This window comes from Echiichthys vipera (genome assembly GCF_963691815.1).
Source record: "Echiichthys vipera genome assembly, chromosome: 11".
NCBI classification, from domain to species: Eukaryota; Metazoa; Chordata; class Actinopteri; order Perciformes; family Trachinidae; genus Echiichthys; species Echiichthys vipera.
Window position 1 is genome coordinate 21,552,604 of NC_139836.1, and position 18,019 is coordinate 21,570,622.

Genomic DNA, 18,019 nt, shown 5'->3' on the forward strand with positions numbered 1-18,019 from the left:
CAGTATCTAAGTCAATAAGTTAACATAATTATTTAGATCTAATTCTGATAGTTCAGAACCACATTTCACCATAATTTTTATGTTAAAGCATCTTTTGTTCTTTTTTGTTTGTTGCAGACTGAAAAGCCAGAACGACGTCATACCTTTGCCTCCTTAGCTTTGCGTAAGCGCTACAGCTATTTGACCGACCCAGCAGCGAGTGAGTTTCCCATTTTTACTTACATTAAGTTTTTAATTGATTTTAGTTTTAGTTTCTAAAAGGTCCCTTTATATAGTGTACATATTTTCTTTCATATAGCCATAGTATAGAAAGAGACCTACCTGACAGAAGTTGTTCATCAATAATTTATTCTATTTACCTGACAAATACTCTTTGACCATTTATCATTCATCAAACATTTGCATGGTTTACTGTGTGTTACGCTTTGCTTACCCACCCCATGTTGACAAAAACTCTGTTTCAACTGTTATTTTATTTTTTACATTTGTGGAAACACTGGGAACCAATGTCTGTCTCTTCATTTATCATTTGAACAAAAAATGTTTTAATTCATGTTGAATAAAAATATTATTTTGAATTGTCATTCTTTTAGTGGCCATTTCACTCTTATTGGCTTTATGATTGTGTGCGGCTGTGTATATTAATGTGGTAAGGTTGCACTTTACATGAACTTAATTCCCTCTACATTGAGGCTGTGTTAGAGCAAGCATTTTTGGGGCAGTTTTCATACTGCACTTTATGTATTATCAGGACACAGAGGTTTTGCAGATTTCGAGGCCTGTGTTTTGTTTTATTATTCCAGCCTTGTCCATCTGAGTCTGTGGCTAATTTACTGTTACTTTTTTGTAAAGTGCAACCTTGGATTATATTTTAAATCATGACCAAACAAGTAAAGTGATATTTTTTTATTAGTGTTATGCACTTGTGGGGTCATCTCTGGCATTGGAAATGAACCAAATGAAAGGACAAACACATGTCAATCAAACATTTACAATGAAAGGCACTGTTGCAAGGAGTCAAATAGATTAAGCACATCAAAAGTCAATGGAATTGTATTTTTTGGTTATCATGTTATCGTTTTTTGTCCAGTCTACCACATGTCAAACATTTTGTTCCTATACATGCTCTGTTCTTTATCGGTGTATTTTGTCATTAGTCACAGATTTTACACCATCATTTGTCATATCATCCTGGGTCTTTGAATAGGGGCCTTTCTTACATTTCATGTTAAAAGTTTTGTCTTGCTGCTGTGAATAATGCCGTTTCTGACTGACTCAAACTTCTCTTTCTGGTTTTTATGTTTTCTTTCAACTTATTTTCTGTTACATTTTTTGTTTACACCCTTATTGCTTTTGATTTAAATTATTGTTGAAGAAACAACTGATCGAAGCTCGCAGAGAACACAGCCTTCTAGCTACCCTCACAAACCTGTCTTTTCAACGAGATCTTATCAGGCGTGGTCGCCTGTTCCTGTCGCCGTCCCTGGCCAAGCCAAGTCTGGGTTTGGCTCCCTCTCCAGTTCGTCATCCAACACGCCCTCTGCCTCTCCATTAAAGTCTGTCTGGTCCATCAACTCTGCCTCCCCCATCAGGACCAACATCCCCGGATCACCTGCCTCTTCTGTAAAGTCAGTTAGTGACATGGCCTCTCCCATCCGATCTTACAGAACAATCTCCTCTCCTATAAAAACTGTAGTCCAGCAAGCCCAGTACCCAGTCCAGGTCAGCCACAGTCCCCTGGCCTCACCAGGTAAAAGCGCCCCAGATTCTATCTCTATGAAAGGACTGGCGGCGCTGTCTGCTAGGACCTCCCCTATAACTGTCTCTGGAGGAGGAAGCCCTCTTCTTGAGAGAACATCAATAAGCATGACACCACCAACCTCTCCCAAATCTTCTCTGAGTATGTTCAGCTCACCCCTGCCGTACAAGTCTGTTATGGGGGGCTCTAGTGGCACAGCATCTTCCTCCTCACCCATAAAAACAGTCCCTGGTCTCTCCTCTGTGCGTTCCTTTGCCTCAGATATAACTGGTCCTGCAAGAAATCTGTTCTCCTCTCTTTCGTCACCACTTAAATCCAACACCCCTCCAAGTGCTGCAGCTCTGATCAATGGAACTGCGTCGCCTGCACAGTACCGCTCTTCATCCCCGACATCTCTTCTCACAAGCAGTCTACAAGAGAGAATACAAGCAACTACAAATGCTGCAACTACAAGTGTTAATGCAGCCTTTGATGAGGTTGAAAAAACATTTAATTCTTGTTCAGCAGGCTATGGCACCTTGAAGTCCCTGTCCTCTACTCCATCCTCCTCATATCAGTCCATTAGATCATCAGCTTCTAATTCCCTTTACCCCTCTCTAAGATCCCCTCCTAATACCACCACTGCTGTAACATCCAGTACAATGACCGTTCCAGTCTACTCTGTTATTAATGTACTGCCAGAGCCCCAGTTTAAAAAGTTACCTGAGGTGTCCAAGTCAGCCGCTGCCCTTCTGTCCCCGCGGAAGACAGTACCTGTTGAGGTGAATGCTCAGATGCAGTCTTCCTTTGCCAGAACTCTGTCCCCAATCAAAGCCCCTCTTTTTTCTGCTGGCCTGAAATCGAACACCACATCACCACTGTCATCCAGCCAAGAGATTCTAAAGGATGTAGCTGAAATGAAAGAGGACTTGATACGAATGTCAGCCATTTTGCAGACAGACCCAAATTTGACAGCCAATAAAGGATTTCAGTCTAATTCTTTCAAAGAGGCTAAAATAGAAGATGAAGAGCCATATAGAATTGTGGAGAAAGTTAAACAAGATTTGGTAAAAGTGAGTGAAATCCTTACTAAAGATGCTGTGAAGGATGGTAGGGGTTCCCTAGCAAGAGGTCCTTTGGATGACATACACTTCTCAAAAGTACAAGTTGAACAGCCACCAAGCAACTGGAGCTATCCGCCAAGATATGAGACTGTAGTTCCTCAAGTCAAATCAAAAACTATACCAGACAGAGATTTCAATCTCTCCAAAGTGGTTGACTACCTGTCCAATGATGTTGGGAGCAGCTCTTTCTCAAAAATGCATGACACAAAGCATAAAACAGATGAGGGCAAGAGAGAAGGAGAGGGCAAGGAGAAGCAGAAACGTGTCCTAAAACCCACCATAGCAGTTCAGGAGCACAAGCTCAAAATGCCTCCAACAAACATGCGTTCTTCAGCATCAGAGAAAGAGATCAGTAAAGTAGCAGATGCACTTTTTGGAGCAGACACTGTGCTAGATTCCCCAGATGATATCTCACATGAACAGGATAAAAGCCCCCTCTCGGACAGTGGCTTTGAGACCCGGAGCGAAAGGACACCCTCTGCTCCTCAGAGTGCTGAGGGCATGGGCCCCAAAGCCCTTTTTCAGGACATCCCGGTTCCCCCAGTGATCACTGAGACAAGGACTGAGGTTGTTCATGTCATCAGGAGCTATGAGTCCCCAGAGGATAACAAACAACCTGCCATGGAGGACGCACATCCTGTCAGATATATTGATTCAGATTCTAAAGGGTATCAAGCTATGTCAACTCCAGATCAGAATAAATGTTATTCAGTAAAAGTCAGCCCTGACGAGGATCCAATGGGAAAAGGGATGAGGGTAAAGGAGGAGACTCACATCACTACCACCACCAGGATGGTGTACCACAAACCACCCGGAAAAGAAGCAGCATCAGAGAGGTGTGAGGAAACTATGTCTGTGCATGATATAATGAAGGCTTTTCAGTCAGGCAAAGACCCTTCTAGAGAGCTGGCTGGACTGTTTGAACACAAGTCTGGCAATGAGGAAACATCACAAAGGGTCCTTGAGGACATCAACTCCAAACCTAAGGTTGAAAGAATAATTGAGGTTCACATTGAAAAAGGCAATAAGACTGAACCAACAGAGGTCATCATCAGAGAGACAAAAAACCATGCAGAGAAGGAAATGTATTACTACCCAGGGAATAGACAGGAAGAGGAGGAGCCTGAGGAATCACTTCCAGTGTACCTTGACTCCCCTAGAGTGAGTACACCCATGTCACAAGAGGAAGACAGTCGCCCTAGTTCAGCCCAGCTCATGGCAGATGACTCATACAAAACACTAAAGCTACTTAGCCAGCAATCTGTAGAGTACAATGAAGACGAATCATCAGAGCTCAGGGGAGAATCTTATAATTTTGCAGAGAAAATGCTACTCTCTGATAAATTTGACCAGTCTCATTCCGACACAGAGGAATATCTGAGAGATAGATCTCGCTTACACTCACCAGACAGAAGCAGTCACAGTGAGGGTAGATCAACTGGGCCGAGGACAGAGTATGTCTTCAGGTCGTCGAGAAATGTGTTTGACAAATCTGGAAGAATAACCAATGTTGATGATAACTTTGACAAACTGACACTTTTGCAGTATTCGTCCGAGCCTGGTAGCCCAAAGCAATCAGTTTGGATGCGTGTGTCAGATGACACACAGAGTAAGGACAGAGAACAGCTTAAGTATGAGGACAGAGTGGACAGGACTGTAAAGGAGGCAGAGGAAAAACTCAGTGAGGTATCTCAATTCTTTCGTGATAAAACAGAACAGCTCAACGATGAGCTCTCTTCTCCAGAGAAGAAATCTCGAAGACCAGACTTCAGAGAATCACGATCAGGGCCGAGTTCTACACACAGCAGTCCAGAGAGGTCAGCTTATAGAAATGGGGGTAGTGGGGAAGAGTGGAGCAGAGAAAGGCTTAGAGACCGGTTCAGCTCCAGTGACAGAAAATGTGCCAGCTTACCCAGCAGCCCAGAGAGGAGAGTATTGCTGCAGTACAGTGATTCAGATCCAAGAAAACAAGATGGTAAAACACAGGGAAGCACAGGTGAAAGCCCTAAATCTTTTCAAATGTCTTCTTCTAAAGTCAGTGCAGTGAGACTTAAGTTTGAGCAAGAGGCTCAAAGGCAAGATAGGGGTCCTCAGGGTGGCCAAAATTCAAATCCTCCTATCAGGAAACTCCAAGAAAGTAAGCTACCTGTGTACCAGGTGTTTGCTGGTCCAATCATTCCAAAAACACCAGACAGTCCAGGAAACCAAAGGAGATGTCTAGACAGTGAATCAAATAAGTTTTCACCCAAGCATGAGACTAGTGGGAAGGATCAGGGAGAAAAAAAGTTATTCAAAACATGGGAGAGCCAAGACTACGGGAACTATAAACCCCACTCGCCCAAACTATCTCAGTCTTTAATCAATGATCCTATGAAAGATGACAATAGTAGTGATTCCCAAAGACAAGAAACCACCAAGAAAATTATCTACACAGAATTCATTGTGCGAGAAAGTCCAAATAGCAATGATAGTCTAAAAAAAAACTCGGAATCACAAATTCCTCAAAGAAAGCCGTCTAATTTTTCAGAAAATCCCAAATCTACCACTTTAAAATTAGATGCCTCTGTTGAATCACAGGAGAGGACAGGGTCTCATATACCTACTTTAGCTAGAAATCGGTTACACAGTAGCTCTGAGTCTAACAAGTCTACTCGTGGATCATCACTAGGAAAATCCACAGACTCATCAGACGGTAGCCTGTCAAATGTTGTGTGTAATGGTGTTGATAGTGACCAAGCAGAGTATTTGGATGAAGTAATTCCTGTAGTTGTCACAGAGGGTTTCAAAGATATTACACCCTTACCTGTGTATGTTAGCATCCAAGTAGGAAAGCAGTATGAGAAAGAAACAGCCTCGGGGCAGCTGGGAACGTACAAGAAGATAGTAAGCCATGAGAGTAGAACAGTGCATGAGACTAGGGGAGCATTTTACACGGTCAAGCAAAAGCAGTCTCCATCTCTTCAAGGAAGTCCAGAAGATGATACTTTAGAACAAGTGACTTTCATGGACAGTTCTGGGAAAAGTCCCATTACCCCTGAGACCCTTAGCTCAGAGGAAGTGAGTCTGGCCTCAAGAACACCAGAGTCTGTGATAGGCTTCATGGGTGGCATGCCAAGCCCTATCACTGAGGAGTCTGAGGAGGAAGACGGGAAGACCTTCATCTACAAGGGGCCTTTGAAGGAAAAATCTAAGCCAGCTTTCTCAGAGAATCACAGCAGAAAACAGGATGCAGAGAGACATAAGTCAAAAGACAAAAGAGTGGCTTATATAGAGTTTCCACCTCCTCCTCCTTTAGAGGCAGAGCAGTCCGACCCTGAGAAAAAGGGTTCGTGTGCTTCTTCTGAAGCAGAGACAGAGATGATGGAGGTAAACCTCCAAGAGGAGCATGATAGGCACCTTTTAGCCGAGCCGATCATCAGGGTCCAGCCTCCATCCCCTATTCCCCCTGGTGCTGATAACAGTGACTCCAGTGATGATGAGTCTGTCTTCCATCCTATCCCTATTAAAAAGTACACCTTCAAAATGAAAGAGGAGGGAGAGAAACACCTAAAACCCAAAAAAACAGAGAAAAACAGAGATAAGGAGTCTGGAATCAATGGTGTCGTAAAAGAGGAGGATGTTGACTTTGATCAAAATGGCAATGACCAGTCAATTACTGACTGCTCCATAGCATCAACTGCTGAATTCTCCCATGACACCGATGCTACAGAAATAGACTCTTTAGATGGGTATGACCTTCAGGATGAGGATGATGGACTTAGCGAGGACCCTAAAACATCTAGTCTGTCTAATGATGGAAAAACAACTGACCGCTCATTTAGTCAGTCCAAGCTTGAAGTAATAGAGGAAGAGAAATCTGAGGACGGGGGGGATAATGGAAAGACTAAAACCAAAACATCTTCAGCCAGTGGAGATGAAAAAGATTATACCCTTGAAGGAAGGCACCCTGATAGGAATAGCTTTGCAGAAGACTACTTTGGCTACCAACTTGAAGAGGAGCTCAATTCAACCTTTAAAACTGTTGCCACCAAAGGCCTGGACTTTGACCCTTGGTCCACCAAAGGGGGTGATAATGATGGAGTTTTTGAGTCCAAAACAAAAGAGGAGGACCCCAAGCCCTTTGGTTTATCGGTGGAGGACAAATCACAGGCTACAACACCTGACACAACCCCTGCTCGAACACCGACTGATGAGAGTACCCCGACTAGTGAGCCTAACCCCTTCCCTTTCCACGAAGGGAAGATGTTTGAGATGACCCGCAGTGGTGCTATTGACATGAGCAAGAGGGACTTTGTTGAAGAGAGGCTACAATTTTTCCAGATTGGTGAGCATTCCTCTGACCCTAAAACAGGGGAAAAGGGGAGAGGGGGCAAGATCCTGGGGGTAATTTCCTCTCAGTCAGGGGAGAGGGCCACAGTAGATGGGAATGTGAAGGTTATAGATACTACCACAGACATCAGCACAACACCAACAACACCAGCAGCAACAACAACAGCAAAATGCAGCACTGCACAGCCTGGCAGTGACACTGGCTATACCGGTACTGATGCCCCCGCCTGTGAAGCCATAGCTGAGACCGCCTCTTCATGCACAATCACAGCCTCTAAGGTTGATCCAAAATTACGTACTCCTATTAAGATGGGCATAGCTGCCTCTATAACTGTGAAAAAAGACTCAGGGGATCTCACCGATTGTAAAGCTGAGATGTCAGAGGGTCAGATGGTGCCAGAATACATCAGTATAGAGGGAAAGTGTACAGAGAGCCCGTCTAGCAGACACACTGAGCCCAGCCTAGAGAGAAGAGATTACCCTTCTGAAAACTGCAACAACAACAATAACCTTGAAGCCTCCAGTGTCCAGGCCAACTACATTCAATGTGGTAGTGTGGTGTTTAATTTGCAGTCCTCCTCTGAGCCTACTCTTCAAAAAGCTAGCAGGATAGAAACACTGTGCTGTAGGGATTTAGAAGAGAGAGTGGAAGTACACAGCAGCAGTCAAGTGCAGGAGCAGAACATTGAAAGCGTTAAAGAAAGTGAAGTGAAGCAGCCCAAGTCGAGGCTTCCAGTTAAAGCTTCAGGGTGGTCATTCCACACGCAGGGAACAGCCATAGGCAAAAAGAAGCCCAAACAAGCAGTGACGATTGAGGTCAGGAAAAGAGGAGAACCAGCCATAGCCAAAGTAGAACCTAGGTCTAGAATACCAATCAAGGATGTTAAAAAGAGCAGCCCTGCTGCCACAGCTAGCTCACTTGTTTCAGTTCGGGTTACCTCACAGCCAACAAAGGTATTGGGCACAGGGAGAGCAGCCATACAGTTGCCTTCAAGGCTACCACTGAAGGACAGGCATCAGGTCAGCAATGTCACAACTGAGGGAGCATGTAGACAGGACAGACAGGAGAACCCTAGTGAAGTTTGTAAGCGCACCATCGAGTACTTTAAAGGCATTAGCGGGGAGACGCAAAAGTTGGTGGACCGCCTTTCAGACGAGGAGAAAAAGACGCAGACAGAGCAGTCGGAGGAAGACAGCACCTCCCGGAGCACCTCTCTGTCGGACGCCTCCCAGCCTTCCCAGCCCTCCCAGCCCTCCCAGCCCTCCCGCTCATCCAGGTCTGGTAGAGGTTCGAGGGCTGAGGCCGGGGCCGCGTCCGTAAGGGCAAAGGTGGCGACGACGGACAGGGCCTCCGGCAGTGAGAGGAGCAGGAGGAGTAGGCGGACTGGTGGGAAGGAGGGCAGTCAGGGACTCACAGGGTCTCGAACGCCTCCCATCGCGGAGATCAAGCCTAGTTTGTAAAACTTTCACACTATGTTTAAAATACATCTATATATTTATATATTTCACTTTTAGTTGCATGACATCGTTGTGATCGTTTAATGGATTGACTGGAATGCCTGTGGCGTGTTTACATATTCTCTTCAGAACAGTAGCTGTCATTTAAATTTATTTTTGTCATTGATGTACTGTGTACTGTATTGTCCTTGTTGCAAGATTCTCTTTTCTCTGTTCCCCTCTTTCAACCCCTTTTAAATCTCTGTATAGTAGATTGAGCATGCCAGTAGTAGTGACTGGTCCACTGGCACAACCAGTCCCCTTTTTTGACAATTCCCTGGTCTGTCTGTTTGTCTGTCTGTTCAGGATGGCTACCAAGTTATTGTAGTAGTTTGTTCTTACAGAATTGTTCATGCTATCAATTGTCATTTAAACTAACGAGTGTTGGCAAAGAACACACAAAAAAGTCTTTGCATGTTGACATTTTACATTCTAACATAGACCTTTCCACCCTAGATTTATAGAACAATAAGTCTGTTGTTGAGAGTCATGTTATGCTTTGTTTTGTGTAGTTCTCATGACAGTTACTGCCTGCCTAGAGGATACATACCACAAACAGTCACAGAGCACCACTTACTTTATGAACATATTTAAGTTGCACATAATGTTCCTAATGTGAAATGTCCTTTTCTTGCCACTCTGGGGAAATAATTGAACCCATATTACAGCTACATTGCTAACCACTGTAACACAAATATTTTGAATCACAACCTTGATTATTGGTGCTAATGCTGATGAACAAGTGGCCAGAAAAGGAAAATTATGTACATGTTTATTTTTCTATTACTATTAGTGTATAGGAGGAGTAGAATGGGAATGGTATTGATGAGTCATTGTCCTCTATCTTCCCAGGTCCCCAGAGTCCCTGTGAGCGAACAGACTTGCGCATGGCTATTGTTGCAGATCATCTGGGACTCAGTTGGACAGGTGAAAAAACATCCTGCATTGCATCTTTTCCTTTCTCTAAATCAAACTGTGTTATGCACTGCCATCTTCAGGCTAACAGGATAACTTGCAAAGAATCCTTGATGTTTTTTTAAAAACGATTTTGAAATACAAATGCCATCAGTGTGTTTGCACTACGAATACAATGACTGTACGTTAAAGTTCGACTATTAATGAGTTCTCATCTGCGTCCCATCAAAGAGTTGGCTCGGGAGATGAACTTCACAGTGGATGAGATCAACCACGTCAGACTAGAGAACCCCAACTCTCTGACAGCACAGAGCTTCATGCTACTTAAGAAATGGGTCAGTCGGGAAGGAAAAAACGCCACAAGTAAGACTATTTTTTATATCTGAAAATCTTACTTTCTCGCTCTTTCCATCTTTTTGCTGTTGATTTATGGTCAAAAAGTTCATTATCTTGTCAAGACAAACTTCTAATGCTGGGGTTATTTTCACGAGTGTCTTAGAGTACCTTCCCTTTCTGTTTTCCTGTCAATCCTCTTTACTCCCTTCCTGCCTGTATTTTCAATTCTCTGATCGGTCACCTGTTCAGAAATCCTCAAGCACCAGTCTGGGCAAGATGCTTACATTTAGGAACGGGCTTACCCGAATAAGCAGTTTTGCTCAAATTTACAAACCTTGTTTCATCTTTTTTCAGGTGACTCAATACATTTTTTTGTCCCCTCCCCCCTACAGCGGATGCCTTAACTTCAGTGCTGACCAAAGTCAATCGGATGGATATTGTGACTTTACTGGAGGGCCCAATATTTGACTATGGTAACATTTCAGGCACGAGATGTTTTGCCGATGATAACGCTGTTTTCCGGGATCAGGCTGATGGTAAAGTTTAGCTCTGTTTAGCTGACCTCTTACCTCTCCCTGCTACCTTTTTGTTGTGCCAATGCATGGATCACATGAAAAGCTGAATTACAGATTTGGATTTTATTTGGACACCAGGCTCCTGATTTCCACGCTTCACACTTCACTTGCCATAGAAGTGATCTACTTTAAATTTCAATCCTTCTTGCATTTCAATTAATTAAATTGTTACCACACTTTTAATAGCACTTCATCACTTGCACTGATTTGAACTGGCTTCTGTTGAATTAACCACCATTTTAATTTGATCAGGTATTGCTCAAGTTGAATGATCCTCTACAAAGGACAGTAGTGTATCGAGTTGTCACAAATGAGCAATATCCACTGTTAAAATCCAATTCTAAGTGCATGCTGCATACTACGTACTGCTTTAAATGTTTTTTTCTATTTTGTCTGACTTGAGTAGAAATGTTTTAACCCCGTAGAGTGCTTTTCTCTATTGGTTTAGCTTAGTTCTCGTAGTTCTCCTCCAGTTCCTCTAAGCCTACCTTGGATAGATGAGAGAAACTCTTCCTCTGTGAAACCAGACTGCCTACTCCTCCTCCTCTCCCTCCTGCCTCCCATCACCTCCTCGCAGCAGCTGCTGATAACAGCACATAACAGCTCTTAACAAATTAAGAGTCATGTGTTGCCCTCTCCTTGTCCATCCCTCTAATGCCTCATCTTCAACACATCCTCATGTTATTCGTTTATGGTCTTCTTGTGCAAGCATGTCTTACATTAAATCTTCTGTGTTCATTTTCCCTTTTCCTCTAACTCTTTCTTTCTTCTCCTCTGCATACGCCTTACCTTATTCCTTCTCCATAGTTTGCGTGATTATCCCCTTAACTCCCGGAAGCACTCAAGCCCCCTTCATTCTGCATGCGCCCATCCCCTTCTTTCCAACGCCTAACCCAACCCCCCCACCCACTCCCCTGACACCCACTGCAGCACTTCCCTGCCGCCACTCTCCCCCACGACGCTCTGCAAGTTACGAGTCCTCCATTTCGCTCAAAGACCTGGCACCTCCAGCGCTATTTAAACCGCCACGGTTCAACTTCCTCTCCCCTCTTCCTCCATGCCTCAATCGTCAGTGCTCCCCTGCTGACCCTCGTCAATCCCCTGCCTTCCCTTTTTCGCCGCATCCGTCCTCCCCGATCCCCCTCATCACCTCACCTTTACCTCCCTCACTCCCATCTTCTCCCACCTCTGTTCCAACCTCCCCCACACTCATCACGCCAACGCCAAAACCTTCACAAGCTGAACCAAACACCTCCTCTCTCACATTATTCGGATCTACCTCTGCCCTGTCCCGTCATACTGCTGCTCCCTCCGATTCTGAAACCACAGCCGCCAACCTCAACTTCGTACCCTCCTCTATTGCCCCTAACCTATCTCAACCCATCACCATACCTGTTCCTCCCATCCCCTCCTCACCCTCAGGCAGGGCCTCACCTTCTATCACTGTGTCTTCAAGCAAAGAGTCCCAACTGGCCTCCTCCTCTCGCCCTGTCTCCCCTCTCTCCGTGTCTACTCTCCCTCCCGTCTCCCCCTCTGGGTCCCGTTGTCCTAGCCCGAGTCCTTCCTCCCCTCCTCTCCGCTCCCTGTCTCCCTGTCCTGCCTGCCAGTGTACTCGTTCTCCATCCATCCCCCCACCTCCAACTCAAACCCCCACTGACCCTTCCACAATGGAAATGTTCATTTAGCAGGCTCTATCCTTTATCTTGTTCATTCTCGCATCTCTCATACATCAGTTATCTAATGTGAGCATGTAACAGAACACCCTGGCAAATATTAATATCTTACATCCCACGTTACATGATTAATATGGCCTTATGTCACTAATGTGTCCCAATTACAATGTCTTACCTCATCTCCACTGAAAACCAAACAAGTATTGATAAACGTGACTGCTTTTGAGTATTGTCAATTTGAATATACTTCTTTATATATATTTAGTATTTTATTGTTTTTATTTGTGTTAAATATGACATTTTCAAACGTATACATTAAAATGTATGCATTTATTACATTTCACTGCATATGTTTGAGATGTTTCAGCTAGTGGTTATCTGGATACATGCTTTACACTTCAACCTCTGTGCCATCGTCCATGTCATACGGTGTTTGTGTTAGGGTGTGTGTGTTTTTTTCCGGTGTGTTATATTCCTTTGTGGTATGTTTTGTTGTGTGTATGTCTCTACATTTGTCATCCTGTCACCTACAGATTATCAGAGCATTCTAGCAGAGCTGCAGTCACCCGCTGCACTGCACTCCAACCCCCACTTCTTGGAGCCAGAGCTCCCTGTCACCCCCAATCCTTCCCTCGCCCACCATCAGCACCACCATTACCCAGAACCAAACACCCCTTTGCTGGCCAACTCCCAGCCTCAGCCCCTGCCCTGGAGCCCGGAAATAGAGCCAGGTAGTGGAGAGCCAGACAGCCCCCCTAGGAGCCCCCCCAGACCCTGTGAGCTTACCCTGTCTTTCCCAATCTTTGTACTCCCTGATCCTGTTCCTCCCAAGGTCAGAAAGCCCCACATCGCTCTGAATGACCAACTTCTTTTGAGCGAGGAGGAGGACAGGTCTTTTCAAGAAATGGAGCTGAGCCACAAGCCCAAGTCACACTCCCACCCTGCAATGTGTGAGTTAGACATTGACATGGCCTACTCCACATCTTCCCCTTCACTCTCATCAGTATCATCAATCACCCCGTCATCGCCCGACAGAGTGCAAATGGGAGATAGGGGAGAGCAGATGGGTTCTCCCAATGGGGCACAGGTGGATATATGTTTGGAAGGAGGTGAAAAGAAAGTGACAGAGGAAATAGAGAAGGTTGTTGAGATGGTTGCAGCAGAGTTAGCGGGAGGAAAAGGATACGTGGAAAAGTGGGTAGAGCAGGACTTGATTAAAAATGTGGAAAGAAAATGTGAGATGATAATCCAAGATAGGCCTATGCTGGCAGAGGAGAATAACATTTTGGCAGAACAGAAAGAGGGGTCTGCAGAGGAAGAGAACGACGTGATAAATGATGGGAATAAGGGGGAGGTGGAGGAGGTGAGAGATGTGCAGAATCTGTCTGAAGTACAGCATGATATGATAGAAATTGGGCATGACGTGATGATAGATCGTACCACAAAAGAAGCAGAGGATGTCAAAGAGGGTATTAATGAAACAGCTGAGGTTCAAAATGTTGATGGGAGCAGTGAAGACAGGGTCTTCCATGGTGACAGAGTCGATGGACAACTGCAGTTGAAAGATGAAGAAGAGTTGTGTGGCAATGAAAGAGATATTTTCGAGACATCAGAAGGGGACCAGGCAAACGAGGACTGGACTGTAGCTCCCCTCTCCCCTCAGGCCTGGGTTGAGGCACTTGGAGAACTTCAGCCCAGTGAGTCTGAATCCAATGAGGAAGAGAACAAGGAGGAGGAGGGAATCAGAGAAGACGCATTAGGGTCTCTGTTGGAGGAGGCGGAGAAAGAAGAAGGCTTAGAGGAGAAGGAGGAGGACGAAGAGAACACCGAGGTCAATGTTCAGGAGATTCTTGGTCAGGTTGAACCGGCAGAAAAAGAAGTGTGTTCACTTTCAGGTTGGCACAGTGATTCATCTAGCGTCAATGTGGAACCACCAACGCCAGGCCGCAGTGTCAGCTCAGACCTGCTCGACAGGCGGGAAAGGTAAAAGCACTATACAACTATAGGCTTCACACAAAATCTCTCCCACAATGAAAAAATGTTTTTGCCAACCTAACTTTGAAATCTACAGCTTTCCTAGTGCATCTTTTTCAGAAACTGTTTTCAAACACTCTGTTTCCCAATTCCTTGCGTTATCCTTCCAAAGTCCTAATTCTGTGTTTCTTACCCAACAGCCAAGAGAACTCTAGTGACTCTATCACTTCCTCGTCAAGAGGCGAATCAGGGAGGTCCCGACAGAACGGCAACAACTCAAAGCACTCACCTCAGGACCGCTCATCGGAATCATCCAATGGCAGAAAGGAAGAGGGAGCCCTGGTGTCAGAGAAAAAAGTCCAGGTAATGTTACAAGCAGTTATAATGACTAATCAAATACAAGACCCTAAACTGTCACAGCACATACTATAATCCTCTTTAAAGCATTATATCTTATTGTGATTTTGTAATTGCAGAAGGTACACCTAAACCTGTAAGTTGTGTTAAAGAAACATAAACTTCAGTGTGATTTATTCTAGGTTTTTCTTTTCCATACAGCCAACCGTGGAGTTTAAGTACATAAAGGACATTGAGACAAATGTCTCCACTAACTAATTATCTTGCCCATACATGTGCTTCTTTTTCCTCCCGACTCGCTCCATGTGTTTGTGTAATGACCTAACAATCCCTTCCTCGGCAGCTGGTTAGTGTAGATTCCGGTTCAGAGGAAGAACAGACTGTAACCACCAGAATCTTCAGACGCCGTCTCATTTTAAAGGTACCCCGAAAGCCGGGGTTGAGCCTTGCTTTGGTTTGGTGTGGTTTGGTTTGGTTTGGTTTACTTTAGTTTAGACAAGTCAGTCTGTTGTGCATCATTGTGGTATTGCTTGGTTTTTTGGTAGTTATACTCTCTTTGTGTATTCATAGATGTTGTGATAGTCATGCTTGTGTACATGACTATTGACCCTGTCACGGTTCATGGTGTTTACATTGGCTGGTGGAAAACTAACGTAGTGTGCTCAGCATCTTTCTGACACGGAGGTTCTCTCTTGAGGTGTTGTTTGGGTGTGGTGATGGTGAAGGATTAATTTATCACGCTCACCGTTTCTGAGCTTTTATTCATGTGCTAACCACAAACATTTGCAGGGAGAACAAGCGAAGAATGTCCCAGGCGAGTCTGTGACCGAGGATCACTATATGGACCACGAGGGTAACCTCGTCAGTAGAAAAGTAACGTATAACTTCACCTGAATTTCCATTTTACAGCTCTGAAATAAATCCCAAGGAGAGTTTTTTTTTTATGAAAGCAGACACCATCAGACCCTTTTCTTCTTTTGTCGACTTCCTTTTGCCTTGGGTAGGTAATCAGGAAGGTTATTCGCCGGGTGTCTACTCCCACGCCAGACAACCAAGGAGATGACAGGTGCCACAAAGACTTTCGGCACAGTTCCACTCTGCAGGAAGACTGGTCAGAGGTTGGCATGAAGATACCCTTTAACTCTGTTCTTCGGTTCAAAGTCTAACCTGGATGGGATGCATGGATCAGTAGTAGGAGAACATGATTGGTGGGAGGTTAACTAATGCACAAGTTAGACTCAAAGCTGCACTGGTCAAAAACACAATTGTAACAGCCTGAACCACAAAGTGGGGCTGTAACAAAAAAGAAAGATTGGAAACATGTCATGAATTCTGTCATGGAAATGTATACCAAGTGCTGCACAAACAATCTTTACGATATTTCTGTTTATGTTGTTTATGTTTTACGTATAGCCAACCATAAGAACATGATGTCCTGGGTTTAAATATGCCACTCAGTGTGAGCTGCATACAGCTTCACTGAAGTGTTGGAACAAGCGGATACAGAATAAATACACCTTATAACATTGTGACACGTGAATTAAATACATTTCCAAACTGTTGAGCTTATTAGGAGGGACATCTTCATTGAAGAGTTTGAGAACGAAATGCTGTCTCTAAAACAGCACTATTTATTGATACCACAAGAGAGTTGTAGGCATTGAAGACCTCAGTTTTACATGTCACTGCTTTTTGAGTGCAGCCCTGAGTCGAACAATGAAGCCAAAGAGAGGACCGGTTAGATTAGTTGATGCTTTTTCCTCCAGCGGTACAAGTGATTTTTAATTAACACTGGCAAAACTGGTTTCTGTTAACTGACTAACTTATTTTCTGTCTTCTGGGAAAACACTACACACCAAAAAAAAATGTAAATGCAGCCATTTGAAGTGCATTCTTGCATGTTGTGTTTTGACATTGTGCTGTGTCTATTGTGTTTGCATAACAAAGGGGATGCTGACTATGCTCCTGACTGTGTGGTTTTAATGGTCTTTTAAGGTGTTTAACCGATTAGTCAACAGTATGACTAATGTGTGCCATGACTGCTGTGAAAATACAGTTTGGCTTTTTTTTTGTTTCTAACTCTTTCTATATGAATGTAGCTTCTCTTCTTCCAGGTGTCTGGTTGCTGTGTGATTTGGGTCATAATAATAACAATTAAACAAGTACTAACTAGTTTCAGGTTGCTATTCCTATGGTGTGTGGAGTTTGGCTTTCTCCTTTGTCTCAGTTTTCTGATCAGGTGTGTGTTGGGTTATTTTCCTCCTATCAGATAAAATTACAGTCTCAACTATATTCCTTTGTGTTTGTGTTTTCTAGCAAGGAGAAGGGTCAAGAAATAGCAGGCGAAAGGACGACAGAAGATCCGGGGATAAAAAGCTCCACTCATAGGGACGGTTGTGCTCTACCAGGTACAGTAGCTTTTTTCTTTCACTGTAACACTATCACCATAGTGTGCATTATGCTTCTGTACATGATTGTCCTTTTTCTCTATTTATGCCGCACTCTTATAAGATTACATTCATGCCATCCTCCCCTGCTCCAATTTTAGGCAATTTCCCAATGTTAGAGTTCTCTTCGTTAATCCTTTCAGCTGTATTATACTCAGGCCGTAAACTCTATTCAAACTCACTTCAAACTCACTTCAGCGCACTGCACTCTCTTACTCTGTACTCTTATCCTTAAAATGAATGATTCAACATTGTGGCAAATGCACTTATTGTTTTTTTTCCTCTCTTCGTGCTTGAATCTCTCCAGAGTTCAAAAATCCACCTATCAGCACCGCTAATTAACAAGTTGTGTTTCGTACACAAGCAGTAATGTAAAAACAACATTTTGTTGTTAAAGGGGGGAGTTACGTTCTGTAACAGTTTCTCGATGAACAACAGCCGTGCACAGTCACTTCCCGGAGACATGACATCACAGTGAGGTTGCCAGGCAACCAGTGGATATGCTGCACAGAGGGGCTGGGCAGTTGGATAAACTGGTGTTTGTCAAACAAAATTTTAACGGCACCAAACTTCATCTGTGTGGATTAACTAAACAAGATAAAATGTGTTGGATATATTTTATTCGTCAAATGTACGGTACGATTAAATGTATTTCATTAGAGAATGTATCCACTCTGCGATAAAGCACTAGTTGCTGCAATAAGAGCACTAGTCATTTTAAATATAAAATAGAATACAATGATAATAATAAGATAAAATTACAATAAGATGACAGAACTGAGCTAGCTGTTTCCTTCTGCTTCTAGTCTTTATGCTAAGCTAATCACCTCCTGGCACCAGCTCTGTACCTAATGCACATACAGTATATTAGAGTGGTTTTGATCTTCTCTGCAAGACACCAAAATGTCAAATTATACATTTACCCCTCCCTAGATAGTTGCTCTGTCTCAGTGTCACTTGCTCGGTGCAAAAGGCTTACTGATGTCTGGGCCCGGTTATCCCCTGGCAACATGTCTGCCCTCCGTGTTCGCAGAATGTGTGTGAATAGGGGACA

General features: G+C 43.9%; 1 protein-coding gene across 1 annotated transcript in view; it reads left to right on the plus strand.

Moving 5' to 3' along the window:
• The window catches only part of LOC310953642 (ankyrin-3-like), a gene marked incomplete at its 5' end in the record, with an annotated part of 93,130 nt that overhangs the window by 72,298 nt on the left and 2,813 nt on the right, over window positions 1-18,019 (plus strand). Inside the window, 11 exons of the mRNA XM_083922735.1 lie at window positions 118-199; window positions 1,376-8,644; window positions 9,541-9,615; window positions 9,835-9,966; window positions 10,332-10,475; window positions 12,721-14,170; window positions 14,362-14,524; window positions 14,862-14,939; window positions 15,308-15,391; window positions 15,523-15,636; window positions 16,835-16,926. Coding sequence (XP_083778861.1) covers window positions 118-199; window positions 1,376-8,644; window positions 9,541-9,615; window positions 9,835-9,966; window positions 10,332-10,475; window positions 12,721-14,170; window positions 14,362-14,524; window positions 14,862-14,939; window positions 15,308-15,391; window positions 15,523-15,636; window positions 16,835-16,906 — 9,663 coding nt within the window. The 3' untranslated portion in view covers window positions 16,907-16,926. The remainder of the gene's footprint in view (window positions 1-117; window positions 200-1,375; window positions 8,645-9,540; window positions 9,616-9,834; window positions 9,967-10,331; window positions 10,476-12,720; window positions 14,171-14,361; window positions 14,525-14,861; window positions 14,940-15,307; window positions 15,392-15,522; window positions 15,637-16,834; window positions 16,927-18,019) is intronic.